Genomic DNA, 18,458 nt, shown 5'->3' with positions numbered 1-18,458 from the left:
AAACAGCAAATACTAGTGGCCAACTCCAAAAGTGCGGTCAAGAAACCCTGCTTGCCAAAGAACAATTGAATGCACCCTTGAAGCTCCTTTGCAGCCATGTCTTTACCTTGACACCACGCATGATGCTAGATGTGGGGCCTGCGGGCCTGTCCAGATTCCCCACCTCTGCTCTATCTAGCCAGGCTGATGTTTTCAAATGGGGGTTAAAGCTGTGAAGCTGTTTGGATGCATGACTGGACTTGACTGTGGGCATTTCATTGTGCTGTGTCCCAGAGCCTTAAGGATGGGGTGGCCTAGGAACCTAAGCCACCAGGTATATAAAAGTGAGGTCCACTCCAGCCAAGAGCAAAAGAAAACCACCAAGCAGCCCTGCTCCCCAACAATGCCCCCCAAAGAGGATACGGATCGTCTCGGGAATGCTGGTGTCCAGGCACTCAGTTCTCTCCTGCAGCTCGTCCTGCGTCCCCGGGGTCTGGAAGAGGTCCTCCTGAAGCAGAGTATCACCCATGCGTTCGGAAGGGATGAGGTACATCCTGGATAGCATGAAGAACAATCCAGCCCTGGGGTGCATAATGTGAGGTCGAGGAATGCCACAATGGAGAGAAGCCCATCACCAAGAGAGCTGGCACAGGGGCTGAGAACTGTATCCCGCCTGCTTTCCACAGTAGCATTCCTACCACCCTTCTCCTGATTTGGGGCAATGGGAGAGTGAAATCATTCCCCGCTTCTTCTAGTGGCCAGTCTCAGAGAGCCGCTTTGCTAGGGAGAGACAGACAATGGTTGGGAACACTTGGGTTCTTCTGAGCCGCTCTAAGGAAGACCGTATGCTGGATGTCCCACCCGCTGCCGCTCCACCAAGGTGCCACTATACGCACAGCAGGAGTTTGTAAGAGCGAGTCGGTAGCTAAGATATGAATCAATTGGGACGTTTGGAACCTGCACACCCCAAAACTGGTACTGGATTCCAGCCCACACCCATCCTTTCAATGGTACCGTCCCCCTCAGCTCACCTGGTGGCAGGCATTCTTGAAGAGGTGGTCCACCAAAAGCCAGATCTCCTTGGCCGCTCAGTGGAGTCATCACCATCCAGGGGTACGATATCCAGAAACTGCTTCTCCTGGAGGTCCAATGACAAGCGGGACTGGCATGAGAGCCTGGTAGAATGTGTGCCTGTATGCATTCTTTCCTTGCTCCAGCTGGGTGGACAAGTCTTGCCCTCTGAGGCCACAACTAGGGCTGGGCGATAGCTGGCTTTCAACATGGTGATATATCACTAGCTAAACATTGCAATACACCAATATATCACGATGTCTGAAATAAGATGGAGCTATGTAGAGGCATTGGCTGGCTTCACGGTTTCCCCCGTATTGTGATTTCTGCTGCCCCCTGCAGGAGGGCAGGGGAAAGCTGAACCGGCAGAGTCCACAGGGGCTGCAGGAATCTAAAGCAGCATTGTCTGGCTTCAGAGTCCCCCCCCCCCCCCCATGGTGTTTTTTGCATAGTACACACACACATCATGATTCGCAATACATTGCCAGGTCAGAAATTATGAAACCAGTCTCACTATCTAGACTTCAAGCTGATTTGAAAATATATCTATATTGACGTATCGCCCGGCCCTAGCCACAGCAAGCATCTCAAGGGGGAAAACAAAAAACAAATTGCTCGCACCCCAAATCCAAGCTCCCCCTCCCCCTATTAATATGCAGCTCGTAATCCTCCCACTCCGGATGTGCAGTTCACCCCAAAGCTTACTGAATATGCAGCTGTGGACATGAGGTTTGGCTAACATTTTATTTAAATTGCTGGAACCTGCCCTGGGACCTTAGGGTGAAGGGCAGGAAATAAGTAAGAAAAACAGCAACAGAACATGAATGGGCCTTCATAGGTTGATGGGCTGCAGCCCCTGCCAGCATGATGAGATGATGGGGTCACATGTTCACCACCCCTTGTCTAGAGCACGTTGCAGAGGCAGTGGTAGAAACTGAGCAACAGCTGGAGCCCCAGCCCACGACTTTGTCTGGCCAATGCAGCACACAGCAGCTGGTGAACCATGCCTCCGGCCTCCTTCCCATCTTCCTCTCCAGAAATGTTCAGGGTGGTTAGTTCTATCTCCAGCTCCCACATTCAAGGGAAAGAGAAAGAGAGGAGGGGGGGAGCAAGAGAGCTTTAGGAGCACAGCAGTGGCAAGCAGCCCATCACTAAAAGGAGTTGGAAAGGATGGAGAATTTGATCCCCTCATCCCCAGGGCAGCTGTTGATTAGGACCCAGTTCATCCCCCCCCCCCCCCCGCCGCCAATACTCCCCGCCTCTGGAGAGAGAGAGAGAGAGAGAGAGAGAGAGATAGAGAGAATTTGATCCCCTCATCCCCAGGGCAGCTGTTGATTAGGACCCAGTTCATCCCCCCTCCTCCCCCCCCCCCCCGCCAATACTCCCCGCCTCTGGAGAGAGAGAGAATTTGATCCCCTCATCACCAGGGCAGCTGGTTCATCCCCCCTCCCCCCCCACCAATATTCCTCACCGAGAGAGAGAGAGAGAGAGAGAGAGAGAGAGAGAGAGAGAGAGAATTTGATACCCTCATCACCAGGGCAGCTGTTGATTAGGACCCAGTTCATCCCCCCTCCCCCCCCCTCCGCCAATACTCCCCGCCCCTGGAGAGAGAGAGAGAGAGAGAGAGAGAGAGAGAGAGAGAGAGAGAGAGAGAGAGAGAGTATTGGCGTGGGGAATGACACATACTGTATCAGAGTCTTAGTGCAAGAGTAGCTGGTGCATGCTAAAGAACACAGGAGCCTTGCTGGGTTAGATCAGCATTTTGTTCCCACAATGGCCAACCACATGCCCTTGGGAGTCCATAGGGACACAGGGACAAGAGCACTCTGTCCATCATGTTCCCCAGAAACTGGCAATCAAAAGCATGTGGTTTGTGATAATAGTGGCAAGAAATAGCCCTGACCGGTAGCCACTGATAAACATATCCTCCATGATTCTAAATGTCTACAGCTGTCCAAATTGGCAGTCACCACTGTCTCCTTGTGGCTAGGATAATACACCCAAGTCTATCTGATTTCGAGAGGAGTGACATTTCCCTGAGCCACCCCAAAGCAGCCACTACCGCTTCCCAAATGCCAGTGCTCAGGTGGTAAGAGTAAGCCAGAGTGGCATAGCCTGTGCAGCAGTTGCTGAGCACAGAGACAAGGAGAAAACTGGCTCTTGGGGCCAGAGGGGGCTGGCGCCTGCATCATGAGACTGGGCTTTCTGCCTCCCGTGCTGCCAATCGCAAGCGGACCCAGAGTCAAGCAGCACAAAATCAGTGACAAGCAGTGATGGCAAATTCTGGCTTCGTCTCCGTTCTCCTCTGCCGAGTTCTACAAGGGCCACGTTGAGACTAGGGAAGAGAAAAACGCAGAGAGCTAGAGCCACCACCTGGACTGGATTTGAGTCAGAAGGCAGGCAGGTGCGGGTTGCCTGAGAGGAAAGTCAGATTGGTGGGGTAGTGCCTGGTTTGCCCTAAGGGACCAGCTGCCACTGCATGGAGCAGCTGCTGAGCGTTGACAAGGGCAACTCCATTTACGTGCCTTCGAGGCACATGCACACTGCCGCAAAGCTGGAAGGGGCACTTGAAGGGGCAAAAATGTCCCCCCCCCCAAGAGCACAAAAGCGCCAAAGTGGCATGGAAACAGCATCTCGACTCCCTCCCAGGAGCTTTGGCACCGACCTCTCAGGCCTGTGGAGAGTTGGAGCAAGGAATTTTGCAGGGAGGCTGCTGGTTTTCCAAAGGCCTTTCAAAAGGGCTTCTGGGAGTTTAGAGGGTGTTTGCAGGCTTTTCCAATGCTGTCCCCAATATACGCAATTTCATTTAAACGCACGGTACCTCGTAACGCAACCCCCGTGTAAACGGGGCGTTGCCTGTACCTGATTTGAGCCCGTTACAAGAACATCTAGAGGATAGCAAACCAACTGTTACCTTTTCTAGGAAGCTGTCTTCTCCCTGAGATCAGAGGAGGAAGGCAAGAGCAAAAGACAACCAAGGGTGTTAATGGCACAGGCCCTGAGAAGAGAAAGAAACAGCCCGTTGGCTGAGCAGTATCTGGGCAGATGGCAGGGAAATGCACACGGTTCAGTGGCCCTGCGAAAGGGCAGGTGGGAGGACCAGAACCTGGGATGACTCAGTCAAGGCAAGCAAAGGGCATGAACAGCACACAGGAAGCCGATGCACAGCTACAGAAGCTGAATGCAGCGGAGGACCCCCAGCCCCCACATTTCTGAGTGGAAGAGCAGCTGTTTTTCAAGCAGGCAAGCAGAGTGGGAAGGGTAGACATCCAGCACATGAACCTGCCAGGGAAATCAACCCCTTTCCCTACCAGGTCAATAAGTCTGGTGACGGGAACTTTGCCAAGCGGCTGCCTCATCCAGCACAAGGCTTCCAAGGAGGTCCCGAAGCAGCTTGGTAGGTAGCTCCCACTGATGGTGAGGAAATAGTCCTTGCCACGGTCAAGGTGAAGGACAAAGATAGCCTCAATCTTCTCTTCCTTGCTGACGTACACATCCAGGGAAATGTCCCCCGTCTCACCTAAAACGGGAGGAGGTCAGGCAGATACACTCTTTGGCACAGCCAAGTTGGCTTGTCTGTAAATTAAAAGTGAAGACAGTGAAGAATTGAACAGAAGGACACAATGCGAGCCTGCTGGATCAGGCCAATGGCCCATCTCGTACAGCCTCCTGTTCTCACAGGTGTATGGGGGAAACCTTAACTTCAGGAATTAGGAAAAGAAGCGACTCAGTTCCCACCCCCACCCCACTTTCCTCTCTAGTCCTCCAAAGCAGCAGCTGCACAGAAGATGGTGACATCATACTGGGGGGTGAGAGAAAGTGATCCTAACAAAAGAATATAAAAAGGGAAAGGATTTTTGCGCCCCCAATGTAACTTTCTTTTTTAGTTTACATTTCACTGAGTTTTTAAAAGTTTGGCTAGTTCTATATGATCCCCAAGATATTGTTGTGCCTCCACAACATAAAAATACGCATTGTTTTAAAAAAGTAATTTTTGGGCGGACTGCTCTCACTGGTGCCCTGCCTTGCCAAAAGGTGTTTTGGGACCCTCCAGCATTGTTTGGCTTCAATGCATTTGTGTGTGTGTGTGTGTGTGTTTAAAGCTGGTCACACACACTTTTACACTTTGGGCTCAGCTGCTTTGACGTGTGGCCCTTGGAGGCTTGAGCATGGGGCAATGCAGCCCACAAATGTTAAGCCTCCCCTGCTCTACCAAACTCCCAAGGTTGGAGGGAGGAGGGTTGGGAAGAGGAGGAGAAAAGGAAGGCCTTCCCTAGATGACCCTTGGGGTCCCTTTCCAACTCTACAGTTCTCTGATTCCAGAGAGAGACGCGCTGGGCTCCAAGTATCCCTCGCAGGGCTCAGCGCAAAGCCATGGCTTCCAATACTGGCTGTCACTGAGCTTGGGGATAAAGGAGAAGTGGAGGGTGACCTGCCCGTTGTTTGTGATCTGGAACTTCTCCTTCTGCAGCTGCCGGAACTTCACATTCTCAAACGGAAACTGCAGAGCAAAAGGCGGGGGGGGGGGGGAGGAAAGAGAGTGCTTGCCTTCAGCAGAGGCAAGGAAACGTGCTCCAGGGGGAAGTTTGTCCTTGGCCCCGGGCTCTCATTTAGGGGACTGCACATGCAACAGGTCCACGTGGGGCTCTCCAGATATTGCTGCACTTGCCACTGGCCATGTTGGCTGGGGATGATGGGAGTTGTAGTCCAGCATCTGGAGGGCACCACGCTGGCTACCCCTGGAGTCTTTGCCTGCGAGGAAGAGGCTGTCGCTCAGTGGAAGGGCATCTGCCTTGCATGCAAAGGTCCCAGGTTCTATCCCCAGCATCTCCAGGTAGGGCTGGGAGAGATCCCCCGGAAATCCTGGGGAACCGCTCAAGACTGAGCTAGATGGGCCAAGGGCTTCTTTCCCCCCTGGTCTTTTTGCAGCAGACCCTCTTTAAGGGGTTGAAGAGGATCCTATTCGTCTTTACCTCCCTCCAGGGAGGGAAGGAATTCGTTCTCCATCCTGTCCATCAACTGAACAATATCCTCAAACACTTTCCGGTACCGTCGGTCATCCACGACGGTGGATGGCAGAGCACATTTGTTGGGGCTATGGACTGAAAGGGGGGGGGGGTATGAGTTAAGAGCAGAAAGGCCTGATGCACCCCCCTGTTCCCAGCCCTGAAAGAGGCAAGTACTGTAACTCTGAGAGCTTCCCCAGGATGGCAGCGGCTGTGACTTCCAGAGCCAATGGGCTGAAGCCAAATGCTCCAAGCCAAGTACCACACAAGCTCCACTGCATGAATGGAGCCAACGGTTAAGGTATACAGTTCAGCCCATGTGGTCTGCCCTGCCTGCAGGAGCAGCGTGTACTCAGAACAGTGGAGAATGGAAGCCTAGGGATTCAACAGAGCCAAAAGCTGCCCACTCCTTGCACCGGAAGTCATTGGCCAAGGAGGAGCTGTGTGGAAAGGGGCCTGGTTGTTGGTCAGGGCCTGCCCAGATTCGAGGAGGTGCCACATAGCAGGCAACTAAAAACCCTGAATAGACGATAGCCCTGGCCAGGGCAGGTGTTACCCCTGTGAGGAAGAGGGAGCTGACGGGCTTGTGGTCGCTCCTTTTCAATTCCATGTGGCTTCGGTAGCTGAGCTGATTCACGCTGCCTCCTCTCCAGAGGATTGGCTCACACCATGCTGGCACACGCCACTTCCCACTGCAAGGAGACACTGTTGGACTGGCTGAGGCAACACACAAGGCTCACACAGTCAAACTTTGGCTCCACACACGGCCTGTGATCTTGACCACGGTCAAGAGCTGGAGATGATGGGGCTTGGGAGTCCAACTTCTGAAGGGGCGGACCTTGCAGGTGTGCAGGCATTTTGCCTCATGGAGAGAGTTGTTAGGAAATCAAAAGCAGAATGAATTTCTGACCTCCCCCAGTTTGGATTCCTACATTGCAGGGGGTTGCACCAAGTCTAATTCCCAGACTTCCTTGACACAAAGAGGATTCTCATTCAGCCTGCTGCACCTTTCAAGGAACTGCAACACCGCTTATACACACCACGAAACAGAGGATGCTGGTTATCAGGAGAAATGTGGGGGAAAGGAGCCAAAACATTTCCAGAGCAGGGATGGCTTGAGGAAGACAACATATCACAGCCTTGCATTTCACAACTCGCCTAGCAGCCTTTGGCAACCCGGAATTCCATGCAAGCAAAGTGAGCAGGTGAAGGAGAGCTGGATCTCTCTCTTCCTCCGTGGCTTGGTGTCCATTCTGGCTGCAGAGGAAAGGAAGTCCGTCCAGCCCTCAACTCTAGCCCTCCTCCAACAGCTGGCTTAGCAGAAAGCCATGTCTAAAAAATATTTTTGACTAGCCTGCTCAGGAGGATGGAAAGGCAGGCCACTACTAGCATCTCAGCAGACTAGGAAAAACAAACAAGCCTTGCAGAAGAATGATTGAGAGGACTTACTTACAAAGGCTCAGCTATCAAGCAGGATCTTTTTTTGAGTCGAATTTGTACGTCGGGATGAACTTGATCTCTCCCTCTGTGAAATCAGCAAAAGCTGTCTTTTGGGTACGCTGAACGTTTAGCTAAAGCCAAAAAGAAATCGCTAATCAGCAGAGAAGCAAAAGACCCCCTGTTGCCTGACAATGGAGTCTATTAACAGCCACTGTTGTGCTGGAAGACCAAGGTGAAGTACTAGTAGGTTAAAGGTAAAGGTAAAGGGGTTGCGGCACTCATCTCGCTTTATTGGCCAAGGGAGCCGGCGTACAGCTTCCGGCTCATGTGGCCAGCATGACTAAGCCGCTTCTGGTGAACCAGAGCAGTGCACAGAAACGCCGTTTACCTTCCCGCCGGAGCGGTACCTATTGATCTACTTGCATTTAGACGTGCTTTCGAACTGCTAGGTTGGCAGGAGCAGGGACCGAGCAAGGGAAGCTCACCCCGTCGCGGGGATTCGAACCGCCGACCTTCTGATCATCAAGCCCTAGGCTCTGTGGTTTAACCCACAGCGCCACCCATGTCCCTACTAGTAGGTTAGCCAAGTGCAAAAAAAGGGGGTATACCTGCTGAAATCCTATCTTATACACACTTATTAAAGGTACAGGATGCTTGTGCATTTTTGCCCCATGTCATCTTAAATTACTTTGCTGCATCACACGACAGGAAAATCCTCTAACTCAGGAGCAGCAGACAGGTGGCCCTCACAATGCTGCAGAACTACAATTCCCATCATCCCTGATTACTGGCCATGATGGCTGGAGCCAACAGGAACTGCAGCTCAGTAACATCTGGCAGACCACAGGTTAGCCATACCTACAATATGCAATGTTATATGTACCAATAATCCATACAAACTGTTAACAACCACCAGAATACACCCCGACACTATGAGCAACTGCAAAACCATCCTTTTGCATCCTGCATTGGCTCCCAGGACGTTTCTGAGCACAATTCTGAGTGTTGGTGCCAACCTTTAAAGCCCTAAATGGCCTCAGTGTCTCCATCCCCATTGTTCAGCCCAGGCATCTGGGTCCAGCACCGAGGGCCTTCTGGCGGTTTCCTCACTGTGAGAAGCGAAGTAACAGGGAACCAGGCAGAGGGCCTTCTGAGTAGTGGCACCTGCCCTGTGGGACACCCTCCCGTCAGATGTCAAGGAGATAAGTAACTATACAGCCTTTAGGGAAGTTTTTAATGTTTTATCATGGTTTTGCATATGTTGGAAGTCTGAGGCTGCCCCCCCCCCCGCCTTCCTTGCAGCATCCTTCTCAAAGGGCTAAGGCATGACTACGCTCACAGAGTTTAAATCCACCATAAGGTGCAGCAATCAGGCCTCTGTTTCAACACAAAATACCAATGATCCTTATGCCAAGTGGGAGAAAGGTTGTCAACATGATGAACACACAAACCTTGGAGAGAAAAATGTAAAACAAAAAGCATCAGCAAATTAATTGGACTTAATGGAAGTATCTGCTGATAAGAACATGTGAGCAATGCAGATTTTCCAGATTGATGCAAAACCTAGAGCAGGAAACCTTAGACCTTTAGATATTGCTGGACAGCAGCTATGCTGGGGCTGATGGGAGTCCAACAACATCGGGAGCGTGTGCTGAGCTAGGAAAGCCCTCTAACTGGGAAATTGCAGAGCAGTCCTACTTATTCCAGGGCAAACCTCCAACTTAATTGGGACTTGCTTCTAATTCAGGTTGCACAAACCTGCAACCTTAAAAAGCATTTGTAGAAGTCGCAGTCATCCTATGTTCTTTGCTCCTAACTGCCTGAAAGTGGTTCCTCTAGCCTAGGATGGGGTATCCCAGACAAAGGAAATAAACAGGGCAATATCCTAAACCACCACATAGAACACAAAGATGTATCTCACCTGGTCGTAGGTCAGAAGTCTCTGAAGCTCATTTTTAGTGATCAGATGACAATGCTGGAAAAAAGCAAAGCAACCACAGCTACAGGCTAGCTCACGGGGTCGGGGGGCAGCCTGCTGCCACTTCCTGCAATATTTAGTAAGACTGATAGCTAGGATTGGGCAGTATGATCATATTAGGCTAGTGCTCTGTGAACTAGACTGGTTCTTGAACTGCTTCCAGGCCCAATTCAGAGCATCCCATTTGGCCTTTCAAGTGTTTCAAGGTTTGGGAAAAGGGTACCAGAAGAAGGCCCACTTCTGTTTGCACTGCCTCTCCACTGACTAGAATCCCCTTCCCAGGGAACTCCTGCTCTTTCAAGCATGGCAGGGCCTTTTCAGTCATGGCACCCGACCTTTCAGAAGAATCTCCCAAAGAGGTTCACCTGGCCCCTGCTTTGATGTCCTTTCAGCAAAGACTTTTAGAATTTCCCCTGGTTCTTGAATTCATGGGCAGGGCGCTTGTGGCCCTCCAAACCCTGCTGTAGTACACAGGAACATAGGAAGCTACCTTCTATTGAGGCAGACCATTGACCCATCAAGCTCAGGACGGACTACATGGACTGGCAGCAGCTTTCAGGCAGAGATCATGCCCAGCCCGATCTGCACACACTGGTGACTGAGCCTGGAACCTTCTCCATGCAAAATGGCCGCTCTGCTTTCGCATTACTGCCCTTAACAAACTGCAACTCCCACCCCGATCACTGGAGAAGTTGCCCACATTTGCTATAATCTAATCCAATACATCTCTGCCACTCGGTTTACGTTGCTCTCTACTGGCTGCTCTAGTAGAAACCTTAGTGGTGCAGCTGCAGCAGCAGGGATCGCCGACACTGCACCCTCCTGGTGTTGCTGAAGTGGAACTCTCATGAGCCCCAGTCAGCAAGGCCAATTCTTAGCAATTATGGGAATTTTGGTCTATCAACATTTGGAGAGCACTATGCTGCCTGCCATAAAGAAGGCTGATCACCGAAGAATTGATGCTTTTGAATTCTGGTGCCGGAGGAGACTCTTGAGAGTCCCAAGGACTGCAAGAAGATCCAACCTCTCCATTCTGAAGGAAATCAGCCCTGAGTGCTCACTGGAAGGACAGATCCTGAAGCTGAGGCTCCAAGACTTTGGCCACCTCATGAGAAGAGAAGACTCCCTGGAAAAGACCCTGATGTTGGGAAAGATGGAGGGCATAAGGAGAAGGGGAGGACAGAGGACGAGATGGTTGGACCGTGTTCTCGAAGCTACCAGCATGAGTTTGAGCAAACTGCGGGAGGCAGTGGAAGACAGGAGGGCCTGGCGTGCTCTGGTCCATGGGGTCACGAAGAGGCGGACACGACTAAACAACTAAACAACAACAAATGCTGCCTACCCTGAGCTACACACAGGCAGGAAAGTTACAGAAACATGACTCAGTTTGCTTCTCCAGATAGCGGAGACCAACAAGTTACATCAGCCAAGGCTTTCTCCCTCCAAGCCCTCGAAACGCACTCGTTTTCATGATTGCCAGCTGCGGCAGACCCTGGTCAGGGGGCAGGAAGCTCATCTGGGCACAGATATCCTTGTAATCCTGGTTTCGGCGCTCAAAGTCTTCCACGTGGGCAGCAAGGTGGGAATTGACAACGCAGAAGCTGGTATTGTTGCAGACAAACCTCGCGGCCACACACCCCTTGTTACCCTGCAGGGGCGGAGCAAAGATGGCTGTTAGTGAGCAAGCAGGAAAGGGGGGGAACTGGTTGGCAGAGATTAGAAAAACAGATAGACAGACAGAAAGATCGACGTAGGGAATTCCGCTGTCAGGGTCTACTCCCCATCTCCCCCATGATGCCTGTGCCCACTGTCTCCCTCATCACTTCCTTGATGCGGCTGAGCTGGTCCTTCCTGACAAAGATGAGCAACATCATTCCGACTAGACGCACCAGCTGCACCTAGAAGATGCAAGGCACTGGGATGTCTACCAGCTCTGTTCATTGCTTGCTGTCCTGGGCCGGCTGGATGCAGATAGGAGTGGCAGGGGGCACCAACTGGGGATCCCCCAAGGAAAGAGGGCTCGGAGCCAGGGAACTGGTGGGGGGTCGTCCGAGGGAGAAGAGGGAGCAGACTGTGAGCAAGAGGAGGTGTTGGAAACTGAAGAGGCAGGAGGGCAGGAAGATTCTGTGGCAAACAGCAGCCCAGAATCCGAGGCAGAAGTGGAGGCTGGAGGCGGGGGTCAAGAGGCTGCTGAAGAAGCCAGGGGGTCTCCCCATCCTGCTGCGATCAGCTCCCCTCCCTGCTGGTCTCCCAGAACACAGAGAAATTAAGAGGAGGGAGCAAAGACAGGCAAGGTGTCAGAGTCTCAGGTTGCTTGGGAAGGACCGGGGGAGGAGGAGACTTCAGAGAGTCTTGCTGACCTTCTTGCTGACCTCCTCCTCCTCCTCCTCCTCCTCCTCCTCACTCCAGCTCCTGACAGCTGTCTGGCTGCTGAAGAAATGGGTGGGGTTGGACTTACTTTCTTGTACTTGGATTTGGAACGCAAAGCCTTTTCCACAGCTGTCAGCCACTCTTGCTCCTTTGTCGAGTCCAAGTAGAAGAAAGCCTCTGTGCTCAGGTCCAGCTCCTGGAACCGAATGCCCAAGTGCCAAAGAGAAGGATGTGGAACTGCAGGAAGAGGACTCCAATCGGAACAGACGTGCTGGTTAAATATGCAAAGACAACAGGAGTGTGCAAGGGCAGGCAAGATCAGGACCAAGAACAAACAAGTAATACCAGCCACTTCTTCCTCAGCTTAGCTATCCAGGGCCCCAAAGGAGCTTTGCGAATGAAAGAAAAAAAGCTTTTTCCTTGTATTTTTTAAGCTGTGTCAGCCAGCCTGATATCTAGGCACTACCCCAGTAGCCACAGGCAACCAGAAATTCTTTGAAGGCAAGTGAGTTGGTTGATCTCTCCCTTCTTCCTTCACCTGGCAACCTGGTTTCCAGGCTGGCTTTCCGGGAGCAGAAAACCACCTCTCAGATCTGCTGTGCCAAGCTTGTTTGCTAGAAGATTACCCCGTGACACCCTTGTCCTCTTTGCAAACCTCCTAAATGGCTAGCCTTCTGTGTTTCCATGCTGGCTCTGAAAACAGCACAGAAATACAGCCTGTCTAGTAAAGGGGTAAAAAGAGCAAGCTAAACAGCCTCTGTAAAACAGTAGCATCTGAAGCTGCTAACCACATACTGATAAACATATCATAAAAGGAGACATGAAAAACAAATGGCCACTGGGTACTACTAACAGTGGGACACGGGTGGCGCTGTGGGTTAAACCAGAGAGCCTAGGACTTTCAGATCAGAAGGTCGGCGGTTCGAATCCCCACGACGGGGTGAGCTCCCGTTGCTCGGTCCCTGCTCCTGCCAACCTAGCAGTTCGAAAGCACGTCCAAGTGCAAGTAGATCAATAGGTGCCGCTCTGGTGGGAAGGTAAACGGTGTTTCCGTGTGCTGCTCTGGTTCGCCAGAAGCGGCTTAGTCCTCCTGGCCACATGACCTGGAAGCTGCATGCCGGCTCCCTCGGCCAATAAAGCGAGATGAGCGCCGCAACCCCAGAGTCGGCCACGACTGGACCTAATGGTCAGGGGTCCCTTTACCTTTACCTTACTACTAACAGTACGAGGAAATAACCAAAGCAAAAACTTTGTTTGAAGTAGTAAGCTTAGCATTATAAGGATGACCCACACCAAGTGTTGGGGGGGGGTCACACCTCCCTGTCCTCCAGCACAGCTTTTAGGAGGAGTTCCAAAGGTTTTGCTTCACTTGTGGATTAACTGCATCTTGTCACAATGTCTGAAGCTGCACAAACCGCTTCATTTGAACCATGGCTCATTGAAACAAGCCAACTTCCAATCGTGGGTTTACAAAGCTGGTAAAATGAACCACCATAGGATCTGGACACACCAAACTGTGGTTAATTTAAAATCCAAGTGGAAGTTTCCCAATAGGCTTGGGGTGGGGGAGAGGTGTGCAAACCTGGAGGAGAGGCTGCCGTCCTGCTCATAATATGAAGCCACGGTTCAGTATGTGGCACCAAGGGACATTGCCCACCACAACTAATACTTTCCATTACCCACCCATGTGGCCTGAGTGAACAGGACAGACTTTGCCTGGCACCCAACAATAAAGCTGTCATGTAGATGTCGCTTTCTCCAGCCCCAACTCTGATACAGGTTCCACTGGTCTTTGCACTTTTGCATGATCTGACCTGAAATTCTGGGTGTTGACATATTCCTTCTCTCTCTTGGCGAGGACGTGCTGGATGAGTCCCTCTCTCTGTCCGGACTGCGGATGTGTGGAAGGCACAAAGAGCTGGCGCATAGTGTGGGTCATTGGGGTTGCTTCTTGCTCATGCTCTCCTTGTCATGGATACGCCTCAGGGAGATGAGAACAGAACTCAAGTAGTCCTTAAAAGCAAGGAGGCGGGAGGGCACAGTACACCTCTAAGGCAACTTACAGCCTGCTTGGTGGCAGCGGTGGGGGTGGAGGCTCCCGGCGGGCACTCATTTGCTGATTCTGCAGGTTTCTTTCCTTCTCCATGAGGTCATCCTCGAATCCCAGAATTCCGGAGAGAGGAAAAGACTTCTGAGGTTAGAGAGGCTTCAGAACCGTTTGGGGAAGTTTCGGGAAAGGAACTTAGAAAATACTTAACTGCAGGAAAATGTTCCTGCCTCCCCACAGCACCACATTTGCCGGACAATTGCCTCTCAGCTTATGCACGTTTAGGAAGGATTGTGGAGGCAACAGGTCCTCCCCTCAAGGCCTTTTCCTCTAAAGGAGGTAGAGTGGTCTTCTCCAATCCTCTGGCCACTGCTGAGTTTTCCAAACTTGCTGGCATATTGCGTGTAGCACCTTAACAGCATCATCTTTAACAAAATTTAATAGTTCAGCTGGAATATCATCGCTTCCACTGGCCTTGTTATTAGCAGTGCTTTCTAAGGCCCATTTGACTTTGCTCTCCAGGATGTCAGGCTCAAGGTCAGCAACCACACTACCTGGGGTGTAGGAGACATCCATATCTTTCTGGTATAATTCCTCTGTGTATACTTGCCACCTCTTCTTGACGTCTTCTGCTTCTGTTAGGTTCTTTCCACCTTTGTCCTTTATTATGGTACTCTTTGTATGAAATGTTCCTTTCATAGCTCCAGTTTTCTTGAACAGATCTCTGGTTCTTCCCATTCTGTTGTTTTCCTCTATTTCTTTGCATTGCTCGTTTAAGAAGGCCCTCTTGTCTCTCCTTGCTATTTTTTGGAAATCTGCATTCAATTTCCTGTATCTTTCACTATCTCCCTCGCATTTTGCTTGCCTTCTCCAAGTCCACCTTTCCTTTTGAAGCAAAATGTCCTTGAAATGGGGGAGAAATGCCCTGCATGAAGTCTTGGGTTTGCAATTTGGGGAAAGGGAAGACTGTCTGCGGCGCTGGGGAGCGGGCAGGCTGGGGAGGCCCCCTAGATCTAGAGGCCCTAGGCTTCAGCCTACTTAGCCTATACATAAATCCGGCCCTGCCTATGTCACAGTGAGCACAGGCCCATCGATCATGTGCAAGGCATTCTGCGTGTTGGGAAGGAGCCTCCTGTTCTGGGCCAGGTGGAAGAGTGGCACCAGCAGAAGACTGGGTGGTGGGGTCGAAGCTGATCCCGTGGAGCACGTGAGGAGTCAAGGCTTCCCGCATGAAGGCCTTGCTTCCCCTAGAAGTCCCTGCCTCCTGCTCTGTGTTCGCTTTCTTCTTCAGGTACAGCGCCAGCATGTTCTGGATGGTGCACCTGCTTTCGGGGGAGAGCTTGTCGAACTGGTCCACACTAGAAGAATAGTCATGAGACGGGTGAGACTCCTGCAAGGCGTCCCCAAAGTCAGGGGAACATAAGCGCATTTGAAGAGCCTTGCTGGGTCAGGCCAAGGCCCATTCAGTCCGACATCCTGTTGGCATAGTGGTTCCTTCCAGATGCCCGTTTTTGTCGATTCATGATGGTTTCTATTCATGACAGTAGGAGGGCAGTTATATGCAAGACTGTATTCAGTACTGTTCGTGCCTGCAAAGCTTTCGGGACAGACATACTCCGACCCTTCCAACCAGTGCCCCCTAACTTCCAGCTGAAACCAGGTACCTTTTTCATACCACAAATGTTCTTCAGTGGTGAACCATGGCATCTCAAATTCCAGGGGAGCCCTGTACGATGCCAAAATTCAGTGCCCCCATGCCTCTCAACGTCTATTCAACATCATAGTCTTCAGCCAGATGTCATGCAACCCTTTGGCAGGGGCAACTTATCATTTTATTGATTTTCCATAACAAACAATTAAAAAGGCGGACAATCTTGCAAAGGAGTGTTGCCATTTAAACTGCTGGTGTGACGTAGGAACCCGAAGAAAGAAAAGGAACAAGCTACGAAAAACGAAACATCCCACCTGGGCACGGTTTCCGAGAGAGCAACAGCAGAAGACCCAGACTCTGGCAAGATGAGCATTTGCCCAGTGGATTCTGGCCACTCCATGAGGGCAGATAGCGGATGGCTGCGGTGGCCGCCAGCCCCTTCCCACTCCATCTCAGATACAGAAGCATTTGCTCTGCCACTCCTTGGCTCTGGCGCCACCTACTGTTGGCGTCCTTGCCTTCCACCCTCCCAGTCCCAATGAGCACCATCCACCCCTGGTTCAGAGGCGCAGAGCAGTAGTTAGGTGATCTTGCGCCCCGGCAGAACCGCCCAGATTGCGCCCCCTAGCCACGGACTAGTTAGCTCTTCTTTCTGCCTCTCCTCCACCCCCCTCCACCCATTCAATTCACCCTGGAAGTACAAGTATCGAAAAGTAAAATGTTAGAGGTTCCCCCCCACCCCATAGCAATATAATTGGATTCAGCTAGCTGGTCAGTCTACTTTCGGTTTCACTCCTGGCTCCTTGTTAAATTAATACTGCATCAGAAACCTCCCAAGCAGATAGCCAAAGTTCTTTGGCATTTCTCCAGTTGTTAATGAGATGTCTCTTCTAGTCCAGGGGAGTCTTTTGATCTTCTTCCAGGAAACCATGCCTCGGGTGTTTTCCTGAGTGTATCTTCAGAACAACCCTCTGTGAGGGAGGCTAAGCTGGCCCAAGGACTGGCCCAAGGTAGCTCAGCCATGTTGCCAAGGCCAGCATTTAAGACCCTTTCCCCTCAGATGAGAAAGCCGGGATGAGTCATGCTAGCAGCCTGTGGCCTTGATGGGCTTTGTGGCAGCCCAGCCCAGCTGCTATAGTCCACCTCTGAACCGAGGAAGCGCAACTGGAGAGACAGAGCCCAGCACTTTTCTCACAGGACAGAAGCGCACGACTTCCCCCTCCCACTTGCCGCCCGCCCCAGTCTTTCTCCGGCGGCTCAGTTTAGTGCGCCAAGCGGCTCATCCCAGGTGGGAATTCGGGTGGCGCTGCTTGCAGAAGGAGAAGCGGCTGGCGCTAGCGGACACTCCCATTGTTCTTCTCAGGTAGGACTTCCGGGATCCAGAGGAACGTTTCACCAAAAAGTATGGCTTGACTACTGATTTCCCATTTAAAGGAAGGCAAAACGACCTACGTTTGGCGGACAGGTGAAAAAAAACACAAATTACATTTAAAGTTCTGTGAGATGCAAAGGAAAGCTTGCGTTTTAAACTTGCATTTTACAGCTTGTTGCTTGGTGCCATGAATACACACAAATACAAGCTCTGAAATATATTAGTTTTATTTTCCCATAAGTATGCAAACCTAAGACTATCACACCCGAATTGATAGCTATGCAGAACAGGATTCCCCCCCTCCCTCCATCGGATAGCTGCCTGCGCGGCTGTCTTTGAGGGGGGGGGGAGGGAGGAACGGGCGGGATCGACATCGGATAGCTGCCTGCCTGAACATGCCGTGCACCCGGGGGGCGCTGCGACCGGCGCCCATTGGGAAGGAACAAGACAGGAAAAGGAAGGAAACGGGCGAGGTATTTTTAAGGCCTCACTTTTCACATGGTGTCCTGTTGTGTGTTCGGAAAGTACTCTTTCTTGTTTGATTTGGGTTAATGTCAGAATAAAAGCGAGTTCCTTCAAAACAACACATTCCTTTTTATCTTACCAATTTCTCATATTGTAAGAAGCGGAAGAAGAAACCATAGAGAGCATTCATATTTCCCTTCTGATCAATGAAGTCAAACGTTACAATTATCCATGTTAGAATGAGCACCTATAGGGAGAAGACAGATCTCAGTAAGCCAAAGCAAGGCCAAGACACCAAACCCCTTCTGGAATATGGTCAGCGTGTACAACATCTAGCTGAATCATCACCAGGATAACGAAGTCAGACTGGGGGAAATATCATTCTTCAGAACCAAGACATCATTACCATGCTTTCCAAGTTACCTGAAAGTCACTAGAACACTTGCGAGCACAGAGCCAAGACACAGCCAAAATAAGAGCAAAAGACGGAGTTTGGCCTCATTAGGTCCCCCTACCATGAACTCCTTAGGTGGGCCACCCTGCGTCCGCCTCGGCATCGCGCCTCGCTATTCTGCAACTCGAGATAACGCTGAACTGCTCTGCAGGGTTGTTGTAAGGATTGCAAGTCAAGGCATCCAAAGTGCCTTTGAAGATTGAAAAGCCCCTAGTCAATGCTTTGAACTACTGTCGCTTTAAAAAGGAAACTCTGATTAGTAAGAGTTTGGGGGATTAAAAATTGGTTTGCCCTGGGGGCGCTGAAGCTGTGTTCTGGCTTGAAAAGCCAGTGAGACCACTGGGCCATCTAGTTCTGTATGGTCTGCCACAGCCAGCAGCTGCTCTCCAGGATTTCAGAGCTCTGTTTCCCATGAATGGGTTGAAACTGCCGCTTTTTGCATCATGTGCCTCTCCCAGTGGGCCACCCCGAGCCATTTCCTGTATAGCGTTCTACATCCCATGTAGTCCTGCTTCTTCCAGCTCAGTTCAGTTCATTCTGCAACTGTGCAAGTTAGGCCACATCTGCTTTATGCATTCAAAGCACCATCATGCCCCTTGACATGCTAACAGTTGCATCTTTGTAT

At 51.2% G+C, this 18,458-nt stretch overlaps 1 protein-coding gene across 1 annotated transcript; it reads right to left on the bottom strand.

Annotated features, from left to right (window-relative positions):
- Window positions 1–301: 301 nt before the first annotated feature.
- Window positions 302–17,936, bottom strand: LOC310668777 (inositol polyphosphate 5-phosphatase OCRL-like; the record flags this gene model as incomplete). Its single annotated transcript, XM_083422108.1, is given in 18 exon segments — window positions 302–487; window positions 1,011–1,060; window positions 1,063–1,117; window positions 3,965–3,988; window positions 4,362–4,570; window positions 5,386–5,551; window positions 6,013–6,123; window positions 6,613–6,761; window positions 7,531–7,627; window positions 9,418–9,566; window positions 10,936–11,145; window positions 11,252–11,372; window positions 11,933–12,115; window positions 13,622–13,785; window positions 13,788–13,825; window positions 13,908–14,035; window positions 15,099–15,281; window positions 17,895–17,936. Coding segments are annotated over 18 exon segments (2,265 nt in total).
- Between the last annotated feature and the right edge of the window lie 522 nt (window positions 17,937–18,458).

The sequence above is a fragment of the Podarcis tiliguerta genome (assembly GCF_965153285.1).
Source record: "Podarcis tiliguerta genome assembly, chromosome: W".
Classification (NCBI taxonomy): Eukaryota; Metazoa; Chordata; class Lepidosauria; order Squamata; family Lacertidae; genus Podarcis; species Podarcis tiliguerta.
Note: the sequence above shows the minus strand (reverse complement) of the source record. Positions and strands in the feature narration are given on the sequence as shown.